This window comes from Numenius arquata, chromosome 11, assembly GCF_964106895.1.
Source record: "Numenius arquata chromosome 11, bNumArq3.hap1.1, whole genome shotgun sequence".
NCBI lineage: Eukaryota > Metazoa > Chordata > Aves > Charadriiformes > Scolopacidae > Numenius > Numenius arquata.
Genome location: NC_133586.1, coordinates 38894905 through 38914034, shown reverse-complemented (window position 1 = coordinate 38914034; position 19130 = coordinate 38894905). Strand labels below are relative to the sequence as shown.

At 46.8% G+C, this 19130-nt stretch overlaps 1 protein-coding gene across 1 annotated transcript in view; it reads right to left on the bottom strand.

The window, feature by feature from the left end:
* The window catches only part of FAT2 (FAT atypical cadherin 2), a 46040-nt gene that overhangs the window by 19773 nt on the left and 7137 nt on the right, over window positions 1-19130 (bottom strand). The window contains exons 3-10 of the mRNA XM_074156125.1: window positions 15068-15129; window positions 13930-14241; window positions 13065-13275; window positions 10453-10592; window positions 8420-8695; window positions 7787-7997; window positions 2739-6791; window positions 251-447 (exon numbers count right to left, since the gene is read on the bottom strand). Of these exons, the coding sequence (XP_074012226.1) occupies window positions 251-447; window positions 2739-6791; window positions 7787-7997; window positions 8420-8695; window positions 10453-10592; window positions 13065-13275; window positions 13930-14241; window positions 15068-15129 (5462 nt within the window). The remainder of the gene's footprint in view (window positions 1-250; window positions 448-2738; window positions 6792-7786; window positions 7998-8419; window positions 8696-10452; window positions 10593-13064; window positions 13276-13929; window positions 14242-15067; window positions 15130-19130) is intronic.

Here is a 19130-nt window from a genome sequence, read left to right as displayed (position 1 = left end):
CCTTCATAATGCTTAGGCGCTCACTTACTGCTGGCAAAACATGCTTGGAGGCTAGACTTAATGTTCTTGCTTGACATGCAGCTTAATTAAAATTGCTAGGCATAATCAAAGCAACAGGATTGTGTGAGAAGAATTATGACAAGCTAAACTCTCTTAACGTGCTCTTTCTGTTCTTTCTTCCTTGCTATTGTGCTCTCTTCTTCCCAGATGCTCCTCTTGTGCCCCCAGTGTCCCAGGACAGACATCTTACCTGGCCACACTCAGGGCTGTTGTCGTTGATATCCAGAACAAAAATTTCCACTTCAGTGGTAGCCTGAAATTTCCCATCGGAGGCCATAACCTTGAGGAGATATTTCTCTGTATCTTCTCTGTCCAGAGGCTTCTTGGAAGAAATAGTCCATTCTCCCTCGATTTGGTTAACTGTGAATTGTCCTAGTACGTCTCCTTCTAGAAGAAGGTGGGAGGCAAGGAAAAATGGTATTTACTGAGTGCTGAATATCAGAAGGGATATAAGGAAAGGGGATATAGGTGTTTCCGCTGCCGGTCCGTTAGGAGACCTGAAGGACTCACAGTGGTGACACAGAGAGGGCATTAGTGTTGTATCAGGCAGGTGAGGAGGATTTGGTCTGCCTCACGGCACAGCTGAGAAATACCCTCCCGCCTTCTCTTATTCACTGCCTTATGCAGGCAGCACATTACACTGGAAGGAGGAAACAACTCCTGATTGCAGAAATGCCTCAGTAATGTTCTGCAGACATGCATATTCATTGCCTCAAAACCACATTGTCTCACCTTCCTAAAGCGTGTCAGTCTGTCTTGGTGCATGTTCCTGAAGGGATCTGAGAGCTGCAAATACCCTGCAGACATTGGTTGGATCTTATAGTTACAGTACCATTTAGAGTTGTATTTCCTTTTAACCTAGAGATGTGTTTAATATATAGTTGCACTTTCTGGGGCTACTTTTTGATGCTATAAGAGTCAAATGATGAGAGGCAGGTAAATCCAGACTAGGCAGGCTCTAAGGTCCACCAGATTCGTGCTGCTCCTTCTGATGTTAGGTTTTAAATGGGGCGGAGAATCCCCCTGGAGAATCCCTCTCTTCTGGCAAGGAGCTGGTGTCCTCTGCTGAACCCGTGCCATTGGGCAGGAGGAGGGAGCATGTGAAGTAATGGCAGGCAATGAAGAGAGCTGGCTGCAGGGCTTGTTCATGTTAGACTCTGAAGGGCCTCGCACAGCCGGGTAAATTAAATTAACTCCCTGTTTTCATTTGCTCTGTGGTGATGAGATTGTGAATCTGGAGGCACAATGAGACCTCTTCTAGCCCTTCTTCTGAGGCTGGGAGGCTCCAGCCCATGCTCATATTTAGTTTCTGTGTGTTTGAAATCAATGTGCGGGTGAACAAGGGGAACCTAGGCTCTGTTTTTACCTCCTCCTTTCTTTTGCTGCAGCACTTCACTGCAGTTGCATTTATGTTTATGGGTAGAGCTTGACTGATGCTTGTAGGTACAAATCAAAGAGAATATATGGTATTCACCGCTAACATAAACGTGCATTCTCTTAAGTTGTTTAAACTTAAAAGTTTAGTAGTTGGAATTTTTTAGTAGCTTTTAGTTTTTTGAGAAGTTTTTAGTAGTTGGATGTTACTATGTTTTAAGATAGCAGAAAGGCGAATACATAAATGGATTTAATCTTTCCTCCCAAAGGCTTGCAAATACCTAGACATGCCATAAGCCAATAGCAAGTACCAGCATTCGTCCCCTGTTTGGGATGGTTACAGTAACAGATAACAGGCTGCAGCATGATCTGGCTAAATGTTTTGACCCTGCAGGGTCCTCATTTGAGTTTGAACAAACATTTTGATTTGAAGTATCTGTTCTGGGTCTGAGAAAGAACCCTTTGGGGTCAAAAAGTACCATAAAATCAAGCCTCTACTTGTGCAGATGCACAACAAACATTCCAGTACAGCATTTTTGTTGTTTTACAGCAGTGGTTATTTTTAGTTGGCACAACTGATGTTTCAGGGATGTAGAGTCATCTCTAGTATTTCTCGTTAGCGAAAACCCTCAGGAAGATTGACATGACATCCTCAAATATCCATCAGTCTGCGAGTGGTTAACTGCAGCCTTGTGAGGTCTACTTGTTTGTCAAGCTTCATAGGAAACTCATTTCATACCAGAAAGTGATATGCATCCTATATGCATATATATAATTATTTAAAAAATACAGGCAGGCTACACATGTGTGACACATAAACTGACTGCACTGTTTGCAGGAGAAAAAGCTGGGTCAAAGAACTTCAATACAGATCAGTATCTGTGTGAGAAAAACCTTCCTTCCTGTTGTACCTCTGCTTTGGTCCTTCCAATAGATGTTACAATACGCTGTCTAAATTATTCCTCTGTTAAGGAAATGTAAATAAATGTATGTACAGTACTGTGTAATTACTTATATATTATTTATTTATTTCCAAATAAATAGAACAATTCAGTGGTGGGATAGTTATTATAATGATAATTCCACCCACTGCAGTTAGTTACTGAAGAGTTTGGGATACCCCAGACTCATCTAACTGAAGAGTCTGGCTCATGGCAGAGCTCAGGCTTCATCTCCTGCTTCTGATAGGACTGTCAGTATAATGCTATTCTGGTATCACATCACACACACAAGGTATCACATCCTCACTTTGACATGATATCCTATTCTTGCTCCCTGAAGATTTAAAGTCAGGAGAAACTCACCAGTGATGTAGCATGTGACCCGTCGGTTCTGCTCAGAGATGTCTGCATCAATGGTACTCAGAGTGACCACGACCTGTCCTGGTTCTGCGTTCTCAATTACCGATCCTTTGTAGAAATCTGAGGTGAACTGTGGCGCGTTATCATTTTCATCAGAGACAGTGACCTCCACCAGGGTTTGGGAAGACAGCTGGACTTTCCTGCCGTGGTCAGTGGCCACCACATAAAACTGGTAGGTCTCCTGAGCTTCGCAGTCCAGCTCTTTTAGTGTGGTGATCCACCCACTCTCACCATCAATGGTGAAGAGTCCTCGGAGGTTGCTAGATTCTGCTTCTAGACTATAGGTTACCTGTCCATCACTTCCTGTGTCTTGGTCATTAGCTGTCACTTGAATAACTGTGGTTCCTGATGGCATGTTCTCCATAACAAAAGCTTTGTAGGGATCTGCCTCAAAAACAGGTCTGTTGTCATTGACATCCTGTACTTGGATGTTCACAGAGACCAGGGAGACCAGCTCAGTCTCCTGATGTGAGCAGTGAGCCATAACATCAACCTGGTACCACTTGGTGGTCTCATGATCCATGGCCTTTTTGATTTTCAAAGCCCCCGTTTGTTTGTCCAGCGTGAACACCTCGTCCTTGTTACTTTCTGTAGTGGTTCCCTTCACCAGGCTGTATATGATGGGATCCTCTGCAAAAGCTTTGACTGACCCTATTTCTGATCCCTCTGGAAGATCCTCAGATGCAGAGAATGTATAAAGGGGCTCAGAAAACCTTGGCAATGTCACCTCCCTGGGGACAATCTGAAGGTTCACTGGGACAAGGGAGTTCCAATGAGGGGGTCTGCCATCTTCAGCTTTCACCTTGAAGTTAAAGGCTCTGTTTTCTAAACCAACAAGACTCTCCTTGACTTTAACAACCCCAGTGGCAGCATTGATCTCGACAAGGTCTTCTGCCATGTCTTCCACGGAGTCAACGGAGTAAATGACATCTGCATTTGCACCTTCATCAGCATCATAAGCCAGTACCTGAATGACCGGGGAGCCTTTGCTTACATTGGACTGGATGGACAGTGTGTATTCAGAGGCTTTGAACTGAGGTGGGTTGTCATTCTCATCTGTAAGGATTATTTTGACAGTGCAGAATGCCACCTTCCCACCCCCGTCCTTGGCCATGACTTTAATAGCAATGACTCTTTCTGTTGAATTTTCCCTGTCCAGTTTTTGCAGTGTGGCAATATGGCCTTTATTGTCTATGGAGAACTTCTCATGGGCGAGTTTATTTATGATGGTATAGTCTATGGTGCCATATGGGCCACCATCTGGGTCAATAGCCAGCAGTTCAATCACTTTGGTACCTATCTCAGCATTTTCTGCCAGCTCTGCCTCATACACGCTCTGCCGAAAAGAGGGACTGTATTTGTTGGCATTTGTGGTATTGATATACACAGGTACAGTGCTCTTGAAAACTCCATCCGAAGCAGAAACTCTGAGATTGTAAGATGACTCCAAGTCCTTTTTGCAGCGGTTGAACATGGATATTATTCCAGAAGTGCTGTTGATAGTGAAATGCCTGTTGTCATTGCCTGAGAGTATCACGTATTCCAGCCGGGTGGTGTCTCCACTATCGGGGTCCAGGGCTTGGACTTTTATCACGATGTGCCCGCATGTAGCCATTTCGCTCACCTTGGCTTCATACTGAAGCTGGCTGAACTCAGGGGGGTTGTCATTGATGTCCGTCACATACACAATTACCAGGGCATCACTGCTAAGTGGAGGCATTCCATGATCTGCGGCTCTTACTTTCATGCGAAACTGTTGATTTTTTTCATAGTCAAGTGCTTGAGCTGTTGTTATTTGACCTGTGCTGGCATCAATATTAAAGAACTTAGTAGCCTCTGAACCATCATCCAAGATCTGATAGGAGACCACTTTGTTTCTGCCTGAATCCTTATCAGAAGCAGAGAGCTGGACAACTGGGGTCTGGGCTGGCAAACTCTCTGAGACAGATGCTGTGTAGATCATCTGAGAAAATACAGGGGGGTTGTCATTTATGTCCTCTACCTCCACCTCTACTCTGGCTTCTGAAAAGGATCCTACTGCTGTGTCTGTGGCTCTAACAGTGAATGTGTGTTTTGTCTCCAGCTCATAGTCCAGCTGACCTGTGACAGTAAGGACACCAGTTTTGAAGTCGGTGCTGAAGAGTTTCAGGGAGTCTTCTTCCACGATATTGTAGATGAGTCGCAAGCCTTCAGGGCTGCGAGCCTGTATGTGGAGGATAGATGTGTACAGGGGGATGTTTTCTGGCACCTTCACGCGGTAGTACAAACTTTGGAACAGAGGGTTGGACTTGTTCCTCACACTGATCACAACCTCCTCTTCAGCATGGAGGGGAGGCTCGCCTTTGTCCTTAGCAATGACTCGGAGGTTGTATTTATTTAAAGCTTGATAATCAAGAGGCTTCTTAAGTGAGATGTCTCCTAGATAGGGGTCAATCCAAAAATATTTGTAGTCCTCTGCAAATGAGTAGGTAATGGCTCCGTTATCCCCTATGTCTTTGTCTGTTGCTGACACTTGAAAAAGTATATCACCTGGCTCTGTGCCGTCCTGCACCGAGGTGTAATATGGCACGTTCTCAAACTGCGGTGGATTGTCATTGACATCCTCTACATAAACCTTGACTGTGGCTTGGGACACCCTTGGTGGTTTCCTGTTGTCCTTCACTTCCACAGCTACCTCGTGCACGTCTTGTGTTTCACGGTCAAATTTCACACCCTTGGTCTGGAGCACTCCAGATGCCTGGATCATTTTGAATCTTTCCTTTCCATTCAAAAGGGAATAGAAAAGTGGTTCATTTAGCTGATATCCCTTGACCCCAAGAACAGTGAGAGTCTTCTCATCTGTAGAGTTCTCCGCCACAGTTGCTGTATACACATCTTGATCAAATTTTAAGCCAGTACCTTGTGCTTGAGTTAAATTTAGCTTAACCAGAGCAGTACTCTTATATAAGCCATCACCAGCTCTGACCGTAAGTTCACGATAGCTTCTCAGGCCAGTAGCATTAAGAATGGAGATGAGACCTGTGAGTGGGTGAATATAGAAAGCGTTATCAAGGTTCCCTTCCACGATGCTGTAGGTCACCTCCGAATCTGCATCTTTTGCCTGCACTGACAAAAGCTCCATCCCTGGGTGGGCAGGTAGCAATACAGAAAGCTCATAAGTGTCTTTGAAAAAGACTGGAGGTGAATCGTTCACATCTTTAACATGGATTGTGACCTTGGCTGGCTTGGATGCAAATAAGCTGGGACTTCCACTGTCATGTGCATGTACACTGAAGTGGAAAACTGGAGTGAGCTCATAGTCTATATCTGCACGACTGGTAAGTGTCCCTGTGCTGGGATCTACTGCAAAATATTTCAGTGCCTCTGGTTCCAAAATCTCATAGACCAGCAGACCATTGGAGTCTTGATCAGCATCTGTTGCATGGGTCACAAGAGGAGCATTGCTTTCATCCAGAACCATGCTTTGTGATGGAGCATTCTCCATGATCCAGCCCACAAAGGAAGGCTTGACGAAGATGGGCACGTTGTCATTCTCATCTATGACATAGATAAGTACCATTGTGTCCATAAATGCTCCAGCCATGTTTGTGCCACGGACTTTCAACTGGTAAAAAGATACCTGCTCAAAATCTAAGCTCTTCTGAGTGGAAATCAGGCCCGACTGATAGTTCATGGAGAACACTCCATCTCCATTTCCATCTTTTATTTCATAGCTGACTGGTGACACACTTGTGGCTGAAACCTGCATCAGAGGAGAGCCAACAGCAGTGGATTCACTGATCTCTGTGATGTATTCAGCCTCTGGAAATTTTGGAGGGGTTCGATCAGAGGGTCTAATGCGGACGTGTACTGTAGCAGAATCTTTAAGCTGGGGGAACCCCTGATCTTCTGCCTTTACAATAAGAGTAAATCGCTCCTGCCTGGATGGGTCCAGTTTCTGGGCAACAGTAATAATTCCAGAATATGGGTCGATGCTGAAGAAACCTTCCCCATTACCTGCAAGAAGAGAAATTACAAAGTGAAGAATGCAAACACCATATTGGTTTTGGTTTTCTGAACTTCTTTTCCATAGATACTCCTGATTTCAGACCTAATTAACCTCTGTTTCTTTTATTGAGAGACAACAATCTTCATTAATTTCTAAATAATTTTAATTCTAAGAACAATGAACCCATTGAGATCTACAAGCTAATTTTTAAATCAATCAAAATGTAAATTAGAGATAAATACCCTTCTAATTTGAGCATATTAGTGGTGGCAGAGCATGTGCTTGAAGCTTTTGCCTCGTGTGCAGAACATGGTAGCACAGACTACTAGTTGCTTCAAGCCCTGTCATGCTTATAATTACCAATACTTCAGGAGCAATTAAATTCCTCAGTCCTTGATCTAAATTGCAGTGAGAAAGATGGGGCAAAGAATGGCTTGTCTCCTGCGAAAGATTTACTTCCTAAATAGGCAATGTGGCACAGCCATAAATGTTTAAGTTTTACCCTTTAAAGTGAATGATAAAATACTTGCCCACTGAGCTTGTATGATCCAAAAAGACCATCAACCAATGCTGAGAGGGTGCTTGCCTTTCCTCAAGGATGTATTTCTTGGTAGAACTGGTGGAAGTGATGATGACTGCTGTGGGAATGGGAGTACTTTTGCCTAACAACTGGACAGGTATCCCTCCCACAGTTCCCATCGATGGGAAGAGCATATTTAAGTTGATCTAACTTGTCCAGTCACATTTTTTTCTTAGTCCAGTGACTCAACATTGAACTATCTTCCTAAGGAAAGATGCTTTTTGCATTTTTTCAAAATATGGAAAATACCTGTTTGCTCTAGATTTCCTCTGGAGAGGAAAAAAATATCAGATTTTAGCAATGTGCTGCCTTTACTGATCTTTGCAAAAACTAAAGGAAGCTGGTCATCCATCTGGCTACCAGCTAGAACATGGAAATGCGGGCATGTTCATAGCCAAAACCACCTTGTTGCATGGCTCTCACCTGCCTGAAGGGAATAGTGGATTTCAGCGTTGGCTCCTTGGTCCTGATCAAGGGCTCTGACTTGTATAACCTCGGTGCCCACCACCGCGGAGTCCAGCACTTCTGTTTCATAATGGATGCTGCTGAACTGTGGAGGGTGAAGGTTGCAGTTCTCCACGTGAATGATGACCCGAACAAAGTTCCTCTTGATGGGGACCTCCTGGTCCCGTACCTGAAAGACAGAGGAAGAGAAGGTATGGTCACATCAGGAAGCAGGCAGCCTTCAGGACTCTTGGAGAGGTCAATGGTACCAACCCCTTGGGTGGGAATGAGCCTGAAAGTTTCAGCACCAAAGCTCAGCCTTGGACTTGAAATCAAACATTAACAATTATTCACTGTGCTTTCTTGTATAAAAATCCAGTGGCCCTCCAATGAAATTGGCAGGTGATGAGTTCAACACATGGTTAGAGGAAAGCAGGGTGTTACCCAGATTTACCCAGGATGGTTATATAGTAAAGATTAACATCCTGCTTTCCTTTACTCTGTTGTTCTAGATAAAACCTCCTTCAAAGACTAAAATCAGTCTGAATTTCTCCAGTGACCTGTATATCCCAGAGAAGTTGATGGACTTGGCAGAGTTTGGCTAGGACTCACCATCACTGTTAGGGTGTGTTGTGGCATGGGCTGGGAACTGAAGCCTTCTGCTGTTGTGAGGACCCCGCTGCTTGGATCCAACTGGAAAAGTCTTGTGCTTTTGGGGTCTACGCTGCCATGGATGGTGTAGATGAGCCCCTTGCCTTTGTCCTTGTCTGTTGCACTGACTTGAAGGATTTCCCTCCCTGAGGGGGTATCTTCAGGAATCCTCACCTCATAATGGCTCTCCAGGAACTGGGGACGGTGCTGGTTGATATCAATCACGTGGATAAAGGCCTGTGGAGGAGACAGCACAGTGAGGGCAGCAGAGACGTGGGAGCAACCTGACTTATGCAGCCATGTAAAATCTCAGCTACCAATCCTTCTTGAGTGTAGCAACACTCTGAGCCCTGTAAGTGTCACAGCTCCAACTCCTGGGGCTTTGCCATCCATGGTGACTGTGAACCCTTTTGTCCTTCTCCTTGAGGAACTCCTGTGGTCCCTGCCCTTAGTGATTTTCAGTTTGCTTCTTCTCGTTTCTTTTTTTTAATCTCTCCAATCTGGCAACCCATTCAGACTGAACGTGCCTGTACTTGGCACATGGGGAAACTGTCACAGCCTGCTGTGAAAAGCAGCAGTGGCTCAGCCGTGGTGCCAGCTTTGCCTCCACAACCAGCCCTCTTTAATTACACGCCAAAGAGCTGACAGAGAGGGGATGTTTGGTAAAACAAGGGAGGGGCTGGCCTATCTCAAGAGCAGCACATGCGCAGAGAAATTATGCACAAGCAAAGTCTGTGGTCTACACTTTTTAGCTCAGTCTTCCCATCTTCCCCACTGCATTTAACAGCAAACCCCTGTGAATGGCCTGCCTGCAAAGTCACCTGCTTCCTTTTGTTTGGTCTCCTGCCCTGACTGTCCTGACCCCGCTACTGATGTGCTGACTGCATCTTAGGAAGTCCCAACCAAGTGTAATAATTTGCTTCCTTTAGCAACCCTGAACATGCCATGGGTGTTTTGCACAAGCAGGTTTTTTGACATCTGCTAGCAGCCTTGAGTGCCAAAATAAACGTAGGGATGAGATGCAAGGTGGCAGGGAATGCACACCAGGCAAGGTGGGGCTTTATTTGTTTATTTGGAACAATACTTGAAGATAGCTGAGATAGATAGCCATCCGTTAGCATTGCGTTTCACAGGAATGGCAGTGTTCTTCACTCATCATCCCCCACAAACCTCCACAGTGAATTTCCCACGATAAGCGTCACTGATGGGTGACTCACGTTATAGGTCTTCCTGTGCAGTGAGGGTTGGATTTTTGGCTGCTTCTTATGTGTGGAAAAAATGGTTGGTGAAAGATCAAGCCCTGAACACCCCTCCTGAGGGTAGGTAAAGATGGGCAAATCTCAGTAGCCATTTTAACTAAGGCTCGGGGACATGCCCGAGAGCAGCTTGCCTCCTTTCACCAGCGCTTGCTTTTCCTATGGCAACTCAGAGGACACAGCATCTCTGCCATTGCCCTGCTGAGCCCCATGGACCTCAGTGCTGGTGTGTTGTCAATTCTCCACACACTCAGAGCAGCACAGGGCAGTGCCTCATCTCACCTCTTGCAGATACATCTGTGCTGGCTTTACATAGGCTAGCAAGTCCCAGGAATACCCCATGGCATGGTACCATGGACCCAAGCCTGATCTAACCATGTATGTATTTCCCTTATACCTTAGCATGTTGTCCCAGCAATGTTGCAGTTCAACCTGAGCAGCTGAGAGCAAGTTGAGATCTGAGAGTGTGAACTGCCACCCCAGCTTGGCTGGTGGCGTAGGTGCGTCCTTGTGATCAACAAGGAAAGCCCCAAGCTTTCCTAGACCATTTGTGTTTCCAACAACATTAAAAAAAAACACCTTAGCTTGGTACTTATCAAAGACTTGGACTACTGCGTAAAGTACGATCACAGAGTAAGGAGATTCTTGTGCCTGCCACCTGAGCTCAGTGGGGTCAGAAGATTCCCTTTGGCATATACTCACTCTAGATGGTGTCTCTACTAAAGAAAAAAGCATTACCTGTGTTTTTATGGTAGTGGACCCATCAGTGACTTCTACTGTGAGGTTATAGCTTGACTTCTTCCTCGCATCGAGGGCTCTTGCAATGACCATGCTGCCTGTGCTCTTTTCAATGTCAAAATCCATGTCGTCGTCACCACCTGGGATAAGGGAGAAATGAGAAAAGGAAATGGGGGGCAGTTAGACTTTTGTCTGGATCAAGCTGCAGGTGTTGGCAGCCTCTGCAGGGGAAGGAATTCCAGGAGCTGCTTGGAGATTTGAAAGATGAGGATCTCCCCTCCAGGCACCATACACAAACCACAGGAGCTCATGCCCAGCCACAGATACGTGGAGTGTCAGGCAATATACCTTGAATGGGGATGTGTAGGCACTCACTCTAGCTGTTCCTCTTTGGCCACAGCTAGACTGGGGGACAGTGCCATAGGTGAGGTTTCCCCCAGATCTGGAAACTCAATACAAAATGTGCTAGGTGGACATAGGAGACAGGGAGGACATGGAGAAGCTGGACAAAGGTAGTCACAGATGGTGACAAAGGAGTACGAAAGGGAAGGTGAGGGGAATTAGAGCAAGTGAGGAGGAGGAGAGAAGGGGAAGGGATGCACATATGCATATGATGTCCTGGCTAGACTTGCAACAGACAGGTTTCAGTATTGATTCATTTGCACAAGGTCTCCAGCTATGCAGCATCACAGGCTTAGCATGGATCGATGACCTGCAGGGCTGGTCAACACTCTTGCTGGCTTCCAACTCAAGGTCACACTGTGGGCATATCAGCATTGGTCTTCATTGCCACGGTTGGGAGCCTGTGAGCTACCTGAAGAAGCCCAATAGTTGAACAGTTGGGGAGGCAGACGGTGCTTCCAGGGTGAGCAGAGTCTGTTGCCTTCAGCCCAGATGGCTGCGTAGTGCAGGGAACCACAAGCCTGAGCAGCTCGGCAGCAGAAGGCTGTCCCTCACCCTACTGCTGTTCAGCCCTGGCGTGGCAGCTCCTCTCTCATGCCTCACTTGCTGGTGCCCTGTTAGTTCTCTATCACACGTGAAACACCGCTACAATGTCCTGAGATATGGACAGGTACAAGCAGTTTTCTGTGATTTGTCCCAGGCCTCAAATTCTCCCTTCGCAGCTACTGGGATGTTCTGGATTCTGCTTTATTCTCTTGCCAGCTGGGAAAATCTTGGCTGGTTGTTAAATGATGTATCTTCTGTTGTGAGAGAAAGGCAGTGGTTGCCAGCCATCTGGACCACTACTTTTCTGCTGGGAAGGAGACAGAAAGAAGCAGAGACAGAGGAAAAGAGAGACTCATGGGTGCCTATCACTGAGAAAGGAGAGAAGGGCTCCCTTTGCACGGTGCCAAAAGGAAGGAGGAAGCCCAGGAAAGGAAAGAGAAGAAGAAAGACGCTGCTTTGTCAGAGTTTTTGCAGACACCATCAACCCCAGTGACAGAGCCTTTGTGCACTGGGAAAGGCGAATTTTTGAATGAGGTGCTGAAGGCTCCTGGATCTCTACATCACCCACTTCATTGCCAGCTACCGTGATGCTTTGCTTCCCTAGCAGGGAAAATGAAATCCTGTCCTCTTCCACCAGTATAGAAACCAAGAGTAGCAGTTGGTGCACTAGAAACTGGTAAAGTTGAGGTCAAGCATACTGGCAGGAGCTCAGTAGGGAAACGGTGGGATAACATTCAGAGGAATATACCATTAATGCTGCAAACCCAAGCAGACATTACTAATCCCACATAGACCTTGCACTGATATTGTCTGCTCCTCGTAGCGTTGTATCTCTTGTTGCTTAATTGTATTTATGCACCATTATCCCTGCCCTAGCATAGTAACGGGAAAAACTATTCACTCACTCAATTAAGGCTTTGTCTGACGAGGGCAAGCCCTGCAGGCAGTGTCAGGGAAAGGCTGTGCAAGGCAGATTGGGGCACCACTTCAAAACCCCAAATTACATGAACACTATTTGCCCTCGTTCGTAGGACCAGTTCTGCACACGTGCTGCCTGACAAGTCCCCTGGGGTGACAGCCCACGTCCCCTCTGCCCTGGCACTGTGTATGTCTAGAGAAGGCCCTAGAGCTTCTTCATGTTTCATGTCTAAGTCATCCCTGGGATGCTGAGTTGGAAGGAAGAGTCCCACCAGTCAGGTCAGATCAGCTCTCTGAGGAATCCTTCCCTCTCGCCTCCCTGTTGGGACCATGGGCTCAGCAGGGAGGGAGCAATGGGGGGGTTGTCTACAAGACCCAGCCAGACACCTGGATCCTCACAGGCTGCTTTACCACAACCAACAGTGTTACTCGATTCCCAGGAGGAGCTGGGGCTAGCATGCCCTGCCTTTCACGCGACATCGGAGAACACCTCAAACACTGGCAAGTCCCAGAATGTCATTAAAAAAAGTGTGTTAGATAATTGCATTTGGCACTGGAGCCCTTGGACAGGCAGCTTTGTCTATTGCTGTTTAAGCCTTTTGGTGTCTGTAAGAAAGCTTTCCCTGTAGCTCACTACACCTAAAGCAAATAACTTCATTAGCTCAGGCATGTGAGTGCTGACAGCCAAGGGAGCTGGGGCAAGCGCTCCCAGACACCGCTGCCCTGCTTTAATTTCTGTGTCTCACCTGTGATATTAAACCACACTTGGCTGGGGCCCATTTCGATGCTGATCACTCCCACCATATGGTTTACGGGATCTGTTTCCATCACAGCAAAGTTAAAATGGGGTTCATCGAAAGCCAGTGGCTCTGAGGAAGGGCCGGGCCGGGTGACCCAACTGATGTGAAGTCGGACGTGGGAGGAAAGTGGTGGGCTGCCGCCGTCTGTTGCCTTGACCTGCCAGGAAATGCATGTGCAGTCAAGGAGAAGGCTGATTTAGCCCATAGGAGCCCCATGGGAAGCTGCTTCTCCCACCCACCCACCAGGAGATTCAGGTTCGAGTGCACCCAAAATCCCACAAAACAAATCTTGACCCAGTGGCTAGTGCTCTGGCTGTTTTCAAGACAGAGCCATGCAGCCCAAATTCCTCTTGACCATCAAGCAAATATGCCAAGCTCAATCCGCAGAAGAGGCCTGGATCTAAAACCTTGTTGCAAGGACCCACATAGTGTGGGAGAGCTTTAAGTCTGTGTCCAAGCCCCATAACCTGTTCAGACTGCCAAATGGAGATACCACTGAAACCCAAAGACTGTTCAGGTCCACGTCCATATGGGACCTTGGATCACTGTTTTCATCTCTGAGAGTGGGTTGGACAGTTAATTTTAAATTTATCCTCCATTTTTAATATCTTCTTACCTTCTACATTTCCCGTCATTCCCTCCCAGTTTATCTCCCTGTAACCCAGGTCTGTGTCATTCAAGCTGTGCTCCCACTGCTGCGTTCTCTCCATCTCTTTCTTTCTTTTATCTTTCCTTTTTCTGCAGCCTTTTCTCTCTTTCCCTCTCCACCCATCTCTTCCCATTGGTGCTCTCTCTTTCCCTCTCCTCTCACCGTGAGTATGTTGTATTCAGAGGCAGGGAAAGCTTTTCTGGAGAACACCATGCCAGTTGTGGGGTTGATGGTGAATATCCCTTCTTCTTCCTCCTCGATGGTGTAGGTGATCTGGCTGTTCTGGCCCTGGTCACGGTCTGAAGCAATCAGCCTGTAGACCGGCAGTGGTGCCTCTGAGGCATCTCTCTCAGGGAGCTGCACCATGAAGAGTTTGTGGGGGAAGGTGGGAGGACTGTCGTTGGCATCCAGGACTTGTATCACAACTCTGCTGGTGGACTTCAGGGCTGGCTCTCCGTTGTCGGAAACAGCCACCTGCCAGCAAGCAAAGGGAGTAGGTGACAAAGCTGCCTGTTGTGACCCCAGACATGAACAGCCAGCCTTCGTCCTGGTGGGCAACGACTAAACTAGGGGTTCTCTGTGGATCTGCATTTGTAGCTCGACACCTTCAGAGACGTTGCTCCCCTCCACAGGGTAAAATCTGAAGGCTGTAGCTGGCACTGTGCAAGGCTTGTGCACGCACAGGGATATGCACCTGCAGCTGCTCAGGGCAGTGGGTCAGATCCCACTGAGAGGTCAGACTGTTGGTCATTAGGGGTCACACAAGTGAAAACCTCTGTATTGCAGCGGCTTAGCAAGTTATTGCCTGTGCACGCTCCCAGCATTGTTGCATTGCAGGGAGAAATGGATTATCCTCAACCACCCTGATAGACTGCAACACCTCAAGATGCCTCTAATGTAAATACACATAGCTTGGAGCAGCTAATGATGGGGGCAGGTAATACAAAGCTACACAGCAATGTCTGATACAATGAGATAAATCAGGGTGGATTTCTCTGGCTTGCTCTTTTCCCCATAACTTATTATCCATCCTGCTAGAGGACAATTCCAGTCCTCTTCCTGCATTCCCACAGCTTCCAGAACAGGCCTTTAGCTCCAGTCTTCAGTAAGGAAATAATAAACCCCGCAGTACTGCTGCAGCTGTCTCTTAGGGCAACATACACCATTTAATTAAGTTTCCCAGCAGTTGGGAGCTGATGGGATGAGATTCTTTCTCTGTGCTCCAACTTGCAAGCAAAGCTCTTTGAGGACTTAATACACTTGTAGGTAAATAAAGCTAATTACAATCATCATTACCCACCTCTAGGATATGTTCAGCCTTGTATTCTCGATCCAGCTGCCGTGAAGTCGTAGAAATCAGACCTGCCAAGAAAGAAACCCTTTGAGCTCCAAGACTCAGCGTCTGAGGAAAGCCAGAGCAGATCAAATCCCCATGTGCCCCACGTCGGCCCGTCCACCCATCCTGTTTCAGCTTCCCTTTGCCATCAGAGGAGAAAGAGCGATGCCCCCAGAGGGCAAGCTGTCCACCTCCAGTGGGAATCCCTGTGCGGAGGTGCTGCTCTCGCTCCTCTGATTACAGTGACCAGGGAGGAGGGGGGACACCTCCCAGATGCCGACCTCGGTTGAGGGTTGTCAAGGGGTTTGGTGAGAAAGGCTACAGGACTGTGAAAACAAAACTTATCTTATGCCTCTAAGTAAGAAACGTTCTGCATGCGCTGGCAAAAGTCTGGCCTCTTAACAAGTCTCAACTCCTATTTTCTCTGTGTTGAACCTTGCTCTTTGTAATTTACACTGCTTTGACAAAAGTTTTGTCTTCTGTCTTGGGAAATACCCTCTACTGCTAGAACAAATGCATACAGGCTAAAAATAAGGTACACAGTTGATAATAACATTGATGTAGTATTTAAGCCTTGCTGAGAGACAGGGTGAATCCTCGAACAATTGCAAGATTTGAGGGATTTCTGAAAAATACACACTAGTTTAACTGCAGGGAATAGGTTGGATGCAGGAGGGAGGAATTGTGGCTATAACAAACTAGAGTTTAAACAAAATAATTGTAATTATCATATTTTTGACCTGTCAATGACTAAGCTGAGTAGTTGCAAGTGGGGAAATGAAGGAGCTGAGGCTTGTGTTTCCACCACTGGTTTGATAGTAGTCGTTATCACTCGAGTGCCTTGACTCTTCACCTTTGGGGAAAAGCAGCTCTAGACCATTTTCACAACTGCTTTACAGATGATGGAAATTGTATATATAATGCACGATTTTCTGACAGTCATTGAGTCTGACACTTGGGAGTGTTTTTGTCTGTTCCCTGCATCTCCTGCTCCCAGCAGTAGCTGTTGTTGTGGTGTTTATTCCTCGTGAAGGGAAGTCCTGCTTCCTCGCACAAATGAAAGGCAGATGGAATTTTCCTGACCCCCACAAGCAGTGATACACGATTGTGCTACTCTGGGAAACGCTTTGCATGGGAGGCAGTGTGCATTTGCCGTGGTGTGAGCACTGTGCACTTGTGCATCCTGAAAGACTTGTAAATCAGAGTTGCACGAACCCATCTCAACTCTCATTCCTGGTCCAAAGCCCAAAAGTTTTAATTAATAGTATTGTTTTCAGTTGTATCATACTTCTTTGGTGCATTGCTGTCTGAGCATGATAGGCAGGAGAAAATTTGAAATGGCTGCAGGAAACACCGGGCAGCTGAAGGAGGGAGCGCGGAGCAGCTGCTTGGAACAGGACTATCGTAAACCGTTTCCACTTGCTCTCTGGGATTATTCATATTTGGCACCAGCCGCTGCGCTAAACGTTTATTTGATGCCTTTACAATCATAAATCAACACTCCTTAATGTGTTATGGCAAGATGATTTGAAAGACTCTGCATGAATGTAATGGATATTTTTTTCTTTCTCCATATTCTTCCTTTTGACACCTTGGCAGGTGAAGAGGACTCAGCAGTGGCCTGAGAACACACTGGCTGAGGACCTTTTGAATCTCTCCCAGGCTCGTGGGAGGCTGTAGGGCTCCAATAGCTGCAAAACTCTTGGTATGCATGGAAATGGTCTCTTAGTGGGGGCCTAAAGAAGGAATTGCAGCACTGGTTCACTGAGATCTCTGATGCTCCTGTCCATGTTGCCAATAGGCTGGATAGGACAGGGGGGCAAAGCCTAAAACTCCAGCTACCTCAGGAAGTGGCCCATAATTTTGGCCTAACAATCCCATAGGACACATAGCTACATACTGACAGCGGAGCCACCCGATACCTGTGTGTACATTGGGGATATTTCTAGTCTATTGGATTGCAAAATTCAATTGCAACAGACTAATACCTTGTTTGAATTTGGTTACTGCATGCCAGCTGATGGAAGGTAACTTAAACCACTCTGAAGTGATTATTTGAATTTGCCTGGTCACACCCTGAAATTCTTTCGCGACCTAATGATAAAAATGAAAGAAAACAGGATCATAGCTGAGCTTTCTAGAGCTGGAGAAGGACTGTAGTGAAGGCAGGTGAACTGGAACTTAAAGACTGTTTGAACGTCTGTATCACAGAAGATGCTCAGATCTTCCTGGGGAGTAAGAGCTGACTCCACTCTCTATCACTGACCTGTACCGTATCCCAGACCTGTACTGCATCCCAGCTGGGAGCCTTAATGGATGACATTTTTGGGTTTATCTTCGTATCTGTTGAGTCACAAGTCAAAGGATTGGCTTCTCCTCCTGACCCCAGGAAAACTCCCTCTGCCCCTTACCCTGTGCTCCCTGTTCCCCTCTCCGGAGCCAGTTACCACTCTGCCTTGGGATCAGAAAGCTCTTGTGGTTAACGGTTAATCACTCTAATTCCCATACGGAGCCGTGGTGCTGTGCGGCTGCCAAGAGGCACAAACTGCCAGCAGTGTTCACACGGCAGCTGAGCATCCAGAGACAGGGAGACGGGGATCGGACGTGGTGCTCGAGACAAGCCAGCTGGAGTTAATGCATATTTTTTATTTGTTGCTACTTGGTTATACACCCTGTGAAGCCAGAGGGCTAAAATGGAAGTGGAAACTGTTATTAAAGGGGAACTGCCGTCAGCTTTCGTGGCCTAGGGAAACAGTTACTTGGTTCTTTCTGCTGCCCCCCGCCCCAAGGACCCAGGAAGTGCACGTTTAGTTTTTAATGAGAGTATTTTGTGTGTGCATGTGCATGTGTGTGAGTTATCAGGGCATCCCTGCTCCTCTGGAAAACACCAGCCAGCCCATCCCAGGGGGCTTGGGATTGAGTGGGTTGTCTTTTATTTGTGTACTTGTATGTGGCTCTAAAGTTTTGTGCTGAGTCCTACAGAGACTGAACAAAACTGTCAGAGGTCCTAGTTGCCCTTGGCCAATTAGCTAAGCTCTGCATTCACCTGAAGGTCCAGAAATGATCCCCTCTGTTGCTTGCACACAGACAGGCACAAGCTCTGCTCTTGCAGCCTATCTACACACAGCAACGGGAAAGGGTTGCCTGTAATTCTCCTGCTTGCTGCCTGGAAAGGGGAGAGAGGAAAGCTGGTCGTGTTGAAACAGGAGCAGCAAAATTAACAGTGCATTGTTGTCAGGGAACAAAAAATAATAATAACTTCTGCTGGCAAGAGCAGGGCTGGGGTGGAGGTTGCTGGCCCCCTGCCCTTGCTGCAGGGAGGAAAATCTAAGATAGTGAAAATAGCCAGAATCAGGTTTGCAGGCACTGGGACTTTCAAAAGAGCCCAAGAAGGGAAGAGGTTGTTCTCCTGAAGTCCTTTTTCGGTTGTCTCACTCTTGCTTCCATTTCACCTTCTCTTTTCTTCTCCTCCTACCACCTCCCCTCTTTTTCTGATGCTGCTTTGCACTGCTCCTTCTCAGCCGGTGGTACGTTGGCTCGGGGAGCCGCAGTGCAACCATCCCTCAGATTTAAAGAGCAGGTTGTGTCTGGATGTCCTTCCACACAGAGAAATTCAGGGAACCACAGGCATCCTGGGGAAACCTGTGGACACTGACACAGCAGGAGAAGCACCAGAAGAGCAAGCACTGGGTAAGAGCTGGAGGTGAGCAGTCCAAGTTAAAAGGATTCTTCAAACAGTCTTCCAGTGGGATGAATGGCTTCGTCCTGACTCTTCCTGGGACAGCCTCCCAATTCCTCCCAGTCCTGTCTGAACTGAAACCCACTTCAGATCAGGGACTGCAAAACCTGCACAAAATAAGCTGAAAACCTTTCCAGCAAAAGAATACCCCAAAGCCTACTATCTCTCCATCTCTCCATGTATCTATCTATCCCTCTGTCTCCCACAAACACTGCTCTGCACCAGCTGCCAGGCTGGTCTGGAGAGATTCCATCGCCGATGGCAGAAAGCTTTCATCTCACTGCGTAG